The sequence below is a fragment of the Parasteatoda tepidariorum genome, chromosome 6, assembly GCF_043381705.1.
Source record: "Parasteatoda tepidariorum isolate YZ-2023 chromosome 6, CAS_Ptep_4.0, whole genome shotgun sequence".
Lineage (NCBI taxonomy): Eukaryota > Metazoa > Arthropoda > Arachnida > Araneae > Theridiidae > Parasteatoda > Parasteatoda tepidariorum.
Genome location: NC_092209.1, coordinates 21,691,313 through 21,702,223, shown reverse-complemented (window position 1 = coordinate 21,702,223; position 10,911 = coordinate 21,691,313). Strand labels below are relative to the sequence as shown.

General features: G+C 32.2%; 1 protein-coding gene across 1 annotated transcript in view; it reads right to left on the bottom strand.

Moving 5' to 3' along the window:
• Positions 1-1,455: 1,455 nt before the first annotated feature.
• The window catches only part of LOC122268288 (probable chitinase 10), a 150,299-nt gene continuing 140,843 nt past the window's right edge, over positions 1,456-10,911 (bottom strand). The window contains exons 23-25 of the mRNA XM_071181735.1: positions 5,996-6,181; positions 3,409-3,528; positions 1,456-1,873 (exon numbers count right to left, since the gene is read on the bottom strand). Coding sequence (XP_071037836.1) covers positions 1,493-1,873; positions 3,409-3,528; positions 5,996-6,181 — 687 coding nt within the window. The 3' untranslated portion in view covers positions 1,456-1,492. The remainder of the gene's footprint in view (positions 1,874-3,408; positions 3,529-5,995; positions 6,182-10,911) is intronic.

The window sequence follows — 10,911 nt, the reverse complement described above, 5'->3', positions numbered from 1 at the left end:
AAACCGTGTTCCAGCTAACTTCACACCATACCTGCCAATTTTTACTATTTCTGAGAACAGATTTTTCAAGTGATAGTAGAACCATTACCGAAAGACAATCTTACTCAAAAGTATATTTATATTTGGACTCGGGTAAATTCCGCTGTCATAAGGATTATTATGCTTTTATATTTTCGTTGTAATTATTTATATGTAGTGGTGGTCAAGCTCATTCATAATTATTATTATAATTCAAAAAATCTAATGGCATGACATGAGTTTCGGTACCACTTTAAATACGAAATTAAAATCCTCCGGGAAATCCGGAAGAGTTGGCAGCTATGTCACATGACTCATGTGGTGCCAACACGACGGGGTCTCAGCCCATTATAGTGTGCATGTGTGTAACGCCTTGAATATCATGTATCCGGGGTGATGGAGAAAAATGGCTGTCCAATCATCTAGCCGGTCCACTCAGCCGATTTGTCATGTCTGGATTTTGTTTTTTTTGGATGAGGGGGATCGTCATAAAAAGAGTCTCATCTACGACGATGATTCCATAAATTCTGATGATTCTTCTTTTTATTATTGACCGAATATCCGTAGCTTTTGTCACCATAAGAGAGATGCCTTGTGGTTTTTGCCACTATGTGGTGGTCACTCTTTCGACAGTGTGTACCCTCTGCTATTGTTGGCTGCAATTGTTTTTCTTGTGATGGGAAACTTAGTGTTGTTTAATTTCATTTTGCTGAATAAAATGTTGTTCATCATTTTATCAAGGTGTTTTTCCACTTCCCCATCTTTCTTGTTTCCCACCATTTTGTGACACAGCATTCGTGCGCTTTACGACTAGTACTTCAAACATGGATTGTAAGGTAATTCTCGCTTGTCTATTTTTTAACTATCACCCTCTAATACCATGAGTTTTGGGGCACATTGAATATACAGACATTTATATGCAATCATGTTACTAATTATAGTTAGAGGTAAGAACTAACAAATGCCTATTTTCAAATCATTTGCTATTTTCTTTCAAACTATTTGCTAAAAAAATATTTAAATTTGAAATTTTTAATGAATACGTGAATAATTATTAGAAAAATAAAGCTTGGAATTGAAATAATTTTTGCAATTTAAAACATATATAATATAAAAGGCACTCTGTGTTAGGAGAAATTTTCTCAAATAATTCTCTATTTAGGGAGAAGTTTATCAAATGTCCACTTTTTATAGGTTCCTGAGATAAATTTAGTAAGATTCTTTTATTTTATACCAGATTTTCATCATTGTTTGCTAAGCAACGAATTCTTGTGAGCATGCTTTTCCTTGAAACTACAGCTTTCATTCAGGGTAAAGAAATTGTTGAACCATAATGAAAATAGGTAGAAGAGAACACTTATGATAGTTTAAGAGCAAAATTTTAAAAGATAAACTTGCGTGAGTAAAATAAATAACAAGAAACTAAAGCACAGAAAATATAACTTAAAAACTTTTATTTAACAACGGTTCAATATTAACAGCCTGGAACATGCTTCCTCAAAACGCATGTTTTTGAAGCTTCATCAAAAGCAGAATCTGCTCCGCAGTTGTAGGTATGCCTAGCCATTTCCCATTTGCTTACTTGTACGCAATAGTGGAAGACTGAGCAATTATGAGGATCTCTGAAGTAACCTTCACCTGGACAAGTAAAGCCTTTAGGTTTTCCGGTAGGTTTTGGTCCAACTGTTGGCCTAATGTTTGGGTTAATGGTAGGTCTGACAACAGGGCCATTAAGTTTTGTGTAAATGTGTGCCAAAAGTGGATATTTTTCGCCGTAGCAATTTCCTCGGAAATCATCAGTCTCCAATGACCAAACCATTCCTCCTCCCAGTCCTTCTTTAATTAAATAGTCAACCTGGAATATAAAGCACCATATGAATAGCATTCTACTTTTCCCTCATTTGAAAATTTACGAGTTACAATTACATTTTTTTCGACATTTTCTGTAAAAGAATAAGCAAATAAAACTTTGAGGATTAGCTTTTTGTAACTTTAGGGATAGCATTTTTCTTCAAACACTGGTCGTAAGAACATATGGTTTTTACCTTTTCCCCATAGAAGAAAATTCTTAGCACAAATGTTTTCCGTAAACGAACTTTAAAAATATGGTGGGATATTAAGATTAAATCTTGCAGATTTACATCACATTTTGCCAACACCCTTAGCAATAGTAACTTAATTTAAAATGGTATTTCATGGATAAGTTTAACATATTTATGTGTTCTGGTGGGTAAAACTTCTGTAAATCCCTCTTATACGAGAATTATATTTTGAAAATTTAGGGTTTGATACAAGTAAAAGTTTTGGCATGCAATAATAATGCCTCAATATGAATGTTTTTGTTGAGGTACCCAACTTGCGGCACTTGCCCTTTCAACGAAGTTTGTCACCTAAAAGGCAACGGAAAAATAGTCTGTGTTTTAAGTAGTTGAAAACTTCTACACTGGAAAAAAAAACAGGATGATGACTGGAGTTGAGTACTGACTGGCATCACTAATATATATTTAACTTATTGTCTATATTCTACTGTTATCATTTTATCATTCTATCAGCAAGTCCCTGTTCCTTATAGCTCTTGAGCTAGTCGCAGATACGATAATAATTAATAAATTACGTTGGGCCAAAATCTTAGGATTTCCCTAGATAATTAATGAAACAATTGTTATACTCAATATATGTTTATGAAAAATGAAACTGTCCTGTAAATATCACTCTAGGAGTTCGGTTGATTTCCGAATTAATACTAGCTCTGAATAACGCAATAATTTTGAGTGGCAAGTATTATCGCTTTTGGTTAAATTGCATTTTTTTTAAATAAAGAATAGAAGTACTGACAAAAATTTCGAGAAAAAAAAAGAAGGAAAGTGATCGTAAAAAATTATAACAAAAAATGCGTTAAAAGCATGTCTTATTTCTTCAATTTCAACCAATAAGAACAACTCTGATTTGATTTATATTTGATCGATTGAATTTTAAAAAATCCTGGTTAAGAATATATTATTAAATTGCATAAAATCTGCAGCTTCTAGAGTGAAGCCGATTATAGACTTGAAATCAACGACGCGAAAATATTCAAAATCCGTTCAAAGCACACACACAAATATTCTTCTGCGTAATTTGCCTCCATAACATAAAAGACCTAACTTCCAAAGATTAAAATTTAAAAGTAAATAACAACAAATGTCTTTACCTGCATCAGCATTTGCTGTTTTTAGTTTTGGTACATAGAATTTGGTATTTGGTACCCTCTTTTAATGAAAACGAATTTAAACTGTCGTTAAGGGCAATAAAGTGTAGGTTTAACTTATCTCTCATTGTAATAAGAGCAGTCTAATGTCATAAAAAGGTGCTTTTTTCTTCTGAAATTTGTATTTTTTCTTAATTTCTCACCTTAATTCCAATGCTCTTTTTGTCATCATATCCGACCCATTGATCTCCTGAATATGCATATGGAGCATCTACTTTATCTGGGACTACTTCCTTCCATCCTTGTTTAAGATTCAAACAGATCTGGTGTGAAATACAAACACATATAAGCCTTTTACGTACATAAAACTAAAGACACATTTTAAACACAAATAAGAAAAGATTTTTCAAGGTAAATAAATTAAAACATGCCCCAAGGTAAGATTATGATTTTCAAATATTAAATTTTTGTTAATGTTTAAATTGTTATTAATATAAAATTGTAATTAATATAAAATTGTAATTAACTGTTGTGATAAAATTAAGTGTTGAAGCAACAATGCTTAATTACTTGAGCTGGGCATAAAATACACAAATGCGCTTACAAAACAGTGGTTGGCATCTCACTGCGAGGTGGTATAGGTTCTATGTATTATAGTAATCGAAACAAACAACTTATCTATTTCTGTTATGTGACCCGCTAACGTCTTTTTCATTTCTCTAACAATGACCTGTACGAGTAGCGCGTACAGCTCGTCGTTGTCGATTTTTTAACAAACAGCTCAGGACGTACGCGGCACGTCTTTCCAGAGCAAATGGTACCAATAAATTTTTTCATTCCAAGGCAAAACAAATCATCTGTGGAAATGTTTATTACAGACAGGAAAAACTGCTTTTCCAATTTTTTTAGCATTAAAGAATAAGGCAATATGTCTTCAGATAAAAATGCAAAAATGTGTTATGAAAAAAAATGTACATTGACTTTTTAAACAGTAGCTGACTTTTATTTATAAAATCAACACTTTTTTAAAATGATTCAAGCTAGTCTTTCCAAACTCTGGTCGTTTGTGGTGGTACACACTAGTTCCAACGGTTTTTCTTTGCGGAAACAAAGCGGAATATTCCCGTTCGGTATGGCACACAGGTGATCTGTCCAATTTGCTATACGGCAATATTTGCGGAGATAAAACTATTTTTTTTTATCCGTGAAGTGCCAATTGCTGCGTCTATTTACACCTGCTTTATTTTTCAGATTGTTTTGACTAGACAAACCCCGAGTTTTAACCAAATTTTGTTATAGTTACACTGTTCAACTTTTAATGCCACTTTTTCCCAAATTAATTTCCAAATCCCTCAACTCTTGCTTTCAGGGGCTAAGTCATTAACTCATTGCCACTCGTATTTACCACTTGTTGAGTCATTGCAGCGGGTTAACAATGTGACTTGGACTGAGTAATGCGATGGTCAAGGAAAACATTGTTTAAGTGCACTTGTACAGGTGAATACGTTTGGGATAAAGAGTGTTTAGTCCAATGAATAGCATTTTTCAGACTTGAACTACAACACAATAAACTGAGCAATACTTATCGAATTAGTTTAAAAAACCAGATGGTATAAAAACTTTTTCAATGTCTTAAGTGATAGCATTAGTTCAGTACGACTAATCTGTATGTAACAATAGCTTCTTGAAACTCTCTCTGTGTTCACTTCCTCAAATAATCATTTCGCCTTGTGGACCAAACTTTTTTCACAGTTCCAATATAAATTTTGGTAGAATACTTTTTGAATAGACCTCGTTGGTACGACAAAACGACTTTGAACTGAAATTAAGGAAGCTACGGCAATTGCCACATTCATGTATTCTAAACTCTGTTAGAAAAAAGCAATCTGGACAGATCTGGGTTGCTTTTGCAAGTTGGCTCAGAAAAGTAAGCTAATTATCAATAAGCATATTATTATATCACTTCATTATAGGCTGAAGCAGTGTTCGGCAGTGCGTTTTTAAAAATAAAAAAAGAAATGGTAGAAGAGCTATAATATTTATTAGCTATGATATTTGGACTACCAGAGCATGTAAACTATAAAAATCTTCATATTCAGTTCGAAATGCATGTGTTTTGAACATGTTTTTTCTACTTTCAATTGGAAACTAAATCTAAAATATTTTGTTAACTTTAAAAGATAAAATGGATATGAAGTTTTAGTATTTTAGAAGTTATTACGACCTCAGGTCGAAGACATGCTCTTGTTGTCTAAAAGTAAAGATATATCAATCGGTACTAAATTTAAAAATCACGAAAGTGAGCTATGGTCATATCTGGTAGAAGTGTAAATAATAATTGCACAATTGAATTGCTCAATAGTAGTGATATTTGGAAACTGAGATATATAGAGTATATAAAGGTAAATAATTCCTTTTTATGCCGATAGATGACCGTCACTTAGGATCAATCAAGTTGAATGTGATATAATGTAAGTAACTTCAGAAATTTTATCTGATGCACTCAGAATATTTCACACAAATCCTTTCCCCCAAACAATGAAAAAATGCAATAGGGCACTGGGAAAGGTCAAATCAGTTAATACTACTATCATTTATCACTTATCCCTTATCATTTATCACATATCACTTAGAGCAAATAGATCTATGAAGTCACAGAATTTAGATCAATTCAAAGAATTTTTTTAAGATGCTGGAGAACCTGATGAAAAACAGCTTAATTGAAATTTTTATTTCTGCGAAAGATCTTTATCTGGCGAATTAAGAGAACGTTTTTAATGCAATACTTACTTCATTGTATCCCAGCATTCCAGGTTCTTTGGTTATGGGACCTCCTCTACCTGGTCCTTTAGCTGGAGAACCAAGATCAGTTTTGGATGGATCAGTTAAAGTGAAGGATCTTCCGTAAAGCCCCATTCCCAAAACTATTTTGTTTCTTGGAGCTCCTTTGTTAATCCAGTAGTTGATGGCATATTCCTTAATTGAAAGATTTACAGAATTGATAATTTATAAATAATAATTGTCTCACAATTCACAAGTATTTTTTATTTTATTTTACAGGCGTCGTTGACAGTTGATCTAATTTTGGGTTTACGACAACTGATGTTCAACTCCGTAGCTTTGTGATTTTGAACCCAATCTAGAAGACCAGGATCAAGTATTGAGCGAAATATGATTTAGTACAAGACTTTTTGATGGAACTAACCCACATTTGAGTTACATGGGGAGAAAAACCACGAAAACTTACCTAGGTTAATCTGACGGCAAGGGGTCTCTAACCCATGATCCGTCTATCACTGAGGATTTTGGAGAAAGCTTAGTAGTTGGCAGGCCTGTATTCGTATGCAGAAAGCGTAGGAAAACGGCAGTATATAAGTGTTCGTAAGCAGAAAGTGTAGAAAAACTGTAGTATATAAGTTTTCAAAGGCAGAAAGTGTAGGAAAACGGCAGTATATGAGTGTTCGTAGGTAGATAGTGTGGAAAAACGGCAGTATATAAGTGTTTGTAGGCAAAGAGTGTAGAAAAAAGGCGGTATATAAGTGTTCGTAGGCAGAAAGTGCACAAAATCGGCAGTATATAAGTGTTCGTAGGCAGAAAGTGTGGAAAAACGGCAGTATAAAATTGTCTGTATGCAGAAATTGTGTAAAAACGGTAGTATCAAAGTGTTCGTAAACAGAAAGAGAAGAAAAACGGTTTCCAATATGAAAAGCAATTTCTCGAAATTCTTATTCTGAAAGTGTTTGGGAAACATTCTTTGTATATTTAATTTGCAAGGTATACAATATTTTTTGGATCGAACCATTTCCTCGATTTGATCGATATTTGATCTATAAAGATTTCTGTTTGCTTACTTCCTATCTGTTTGCCCACTTCGCATGTCCAACATTCATTTCTTTAAACTAAATTATTATTTTGAGTCAAATTTGTTTGGTAAACAGAATGAAATATCTCGTATGATACAAAAATATTTTATAACGAAAACAATATTATTGTGACTGCTTATACTTTTATGCTGATGACAATAAAAATAATATGGAAATTAATGTGGGAAAAATGGATTCTTTTATATGATTTTCCGACAAATAAACATTACCTACAAAAACAGGAAACTGCGACAACATCGTTATATTTTTATAAATAGTTAGACATGGAATTATTTTTGGAAAAACGAATTTTAAATTTGTGTGCTAAAGTTTTTCGATTCTCTTCTTTAGTTCTCGAGATGTAGTGACATATTCTAAAAGAGTAATTGATGTAAAAAGGTCAACGCGTTCGACTGTTTTTCTCTGAAATTGCAATCGATTCTCTTCGTTTGTTCTCGAGATATAGTGGCATATTCTAAAAGAGTAATTGATGTAAGAAGGTCAACACGTTCGACTGTTTTTCTCTGAAATTGCAATCGATTCTCTTCTTTAGTTCTCGAGATGTAGTGACATATTCTAAAAGAGTAATTGATATAAAAAAGTCGACACGTTCGACCGTTCTTCTCTGAAATTGCTGGAAACACATATTCTAGATTGAGGTTACAGCAAAATTTTGATAGCCGAAAATCCTAATCCATCGAAAGAAGAAGAAGTAGTAGGTTTATGGTAGGCAACATACAGACGGTAATAGTTAGACCATTTGAACCATTAAGATTGGCAGATAAACCCGATCATTAGAACGAAAGCTATTTAGGTTGATATTGTTTTTATTTTGAACTCTGTTTATACTGATTTATTAAATAAGCTTGCCCTCTAAGATCTATTCAGTTGCTTCTTATCAGGTACATTAATTATAATGTCTTCGATTACGGAAAGAAACATCGTGATTATAGTAATATGTTTAATTATAAATTCTCCGAAAGTATTAAATCAGGCACTTATGCCACTATTTCCGTGAATGCAATGTCATATTAGAATTAGCTTATCATCTGGTTAACTACGCTATGTTCACGTGGGTTTTTCACCTCATTGTCATGTACATCTTAAACTAAGGTAAGTTTGTCTCGATGTCTGCTCCGGGCCTTATGAGTTGGGTTTAAAATTACAAAACTACAAAGTCTAACTTTAACAACCACAAATCTATTGTTTAAAGACAGTTTTTATAAAATTATGAAACCGGTTATGAAAAGAGTACTGTAAGTTAGAGTTAGTGAGAATCGACCTAAGTAAGATCTTTTTCTGAGTATCTTGTACCAGTTATAACTTACAACATTCAATGTCCTTTCATCATCTTTTTCTTCTGGTCTGACACGCATTGGAGCATTGTGGCCTACAACTTTTTCCCATGATCCGTGCAAATCGTACGCCATAACGTTAATGAAATCAAGGTATCTGCAAAAATCAAAACATAAGTTTCAAGTCAACAATTTAAAATTTATTTATGCTTTTCTTCGATTTAGAACATTGAAAAATGATTAACATTAGAATTATTTCAGCAGAAACAAGATAGTTTCTTTTACCATAATATATATAGACATCTATATAGACATATATATACCATTCCTAGTACATGGTTATAAATGTGCCAAAAATGAGCAACCAGAGGCCTGCCAACTTGCTCCACTTGGTTAAAAAAAAATTCTTGCGGAGCAAAATTTGGTATTTGATCAGTGATTCTTACTTTAGTATATATATAATTTGAAATCCGCTATGTCTAACAGAAGTATAAATAGTTCAGCTCTTCATGTATAAAAACAATTTATTATAATTATTAATCCTTTTATAAAATTTATCCCTTTAAACAATTTTAGGGGCCGTGGGAAATATTTATGAAACTTATTTTTGACAATAATATTAATTACTAAAATTGTAACACTCTTAATGCTGCAATGACGCGTCTTTGTCATGTTAGAGTTCCTTGCAGCACTAAAATTGAAATAAAACGTAAATTCCTTTAAAACTTAATGTAATAGATAACTGCATAGTCATATTATTGTTCAAGGCTTTTACCCCTTCATCTTGATTTGTTAAGTCGCGAAGTAATTTTCATCACGAATTTTGACTTTGACTTTGACTCTGACTTGACAGTTGAACTCTGCAGCGACTCCTATCCCATTCATCATGAAGTGATAAACATTTTGTATGCCTTCATTTGGGAAAGCAGTCATTGTGGTTACTTTCAACGATCTTGAAATTTGTTGTGTTTCATTTAATATTTTGAATATGTAGTAACGGAAAAATTACTCTAAATAAAAATAAAAATTACTTAAATTTCGTTACCACTGGAAAACATTTTTTTTCAAAGCGATGGAATTTGGAATCCCTGCATGTGCATGATTACGCAGTTTGTATAAAACAACACTTTAATCCCGTTCTCTTGCGATGAGGCTTTTAATCTGTTAGCAAAACTATAATCAAAATTATGAAAACTTAAATTCATTGTATTTTCTACTACTCTATCAAATAATTTTCAAAAAGAGAAGTTGTTGGCAGCTGAAATATTTTCTAGTGGTACAGAAATTTAAGTTATTTTTAGTGTAGTATATTTAATTTCAAGTAGTTTTTCTATAACTACACATGGAAAATTCAAAGTATCATAAGAAAAACAACATTTCTACAGCTGTCCACACTAGCAGGGATGCCAACTTGCCTCCGCAGGGAATAAAGTTATTTTCAAGTGGTACCGAAATGTAAGTAATTTTTAGTTTAGCATTTTTCAATTTCAGGAATTCTTCCACCACTGTATATCAAAACTTTTAAACATTATAAGAAATACAACTTAAATGCAGTAATTTATGGTGACTTTTTCAAAGAGTGGGCTTAATTATATATATTCTGCAAGTTTTACTATATAATGCACCACCAATTTATTATAACCTTTAAAGACAGCGGAGCAGTTGGCATCCCATCTCCAACCATACTTAAAATAAAAACCATAAATTAAATAAAATAAGAATAAAAACCGTAAAATCCAACCGTAAATTGAATGCCTGACTTCTACTCTAACACCCTGACCCGCAACCCTGCGCACTCCATATATACCACAGTATTTATTTACATTTCTGGTAGTTGCAAGATATGTTATATCTTGCAAAAAATGATAAAAAATTATTTCCATTCAACTATTAAAAACTTTTTATATTTTTGAACAACGTGTGTGTAAAATTTTATTGGTTCACAAAAGGTAATTTTTGTTACCTTTCTTCAATTAAAATGCATTTTTTGGTGAAAAAAATTAAAAATTATAACAAATCGTAAAATAGGGTAGAACAATACTTTCAATATCTAGAAGAAAAAAAAGTATATTACTTGGAGACTTCAGGGATGTTATAAGCGGTGTCCATTGTTTTGACTCCTGCAGATACAGCAGCTGTTAAGAGATACCCATGGGATGCAAACGCAGCTTTTAATTCCTGGAAACAGTTAACGAAAAGGACTAGTTAAATTCATATAATATTTACTGGGCTGTTTCTTAATTGAAAAATATTAATAACTCATACCTGCCAACTCTCCTGGATTTTGCTAGAGATTTTATTTTCATATTTAAAGTGGTAGTAAATATATACTATTTTTTTCTTTTATAAATTTAATTTTTAAATGATTTTGATCATCACTATTCTTACAAAAATTAAGCTTATATATTAATATGCGTTACTATCATTGTTGTGAACATAAGATTGCTCATATACTACGTATTTGTTTGCTTAAAATTGAAGTTTTAATTCCATTTTAATACCACTGGGAAAAATGATAATGGAAGGGATTAAAAGTTGGCAGGTATGA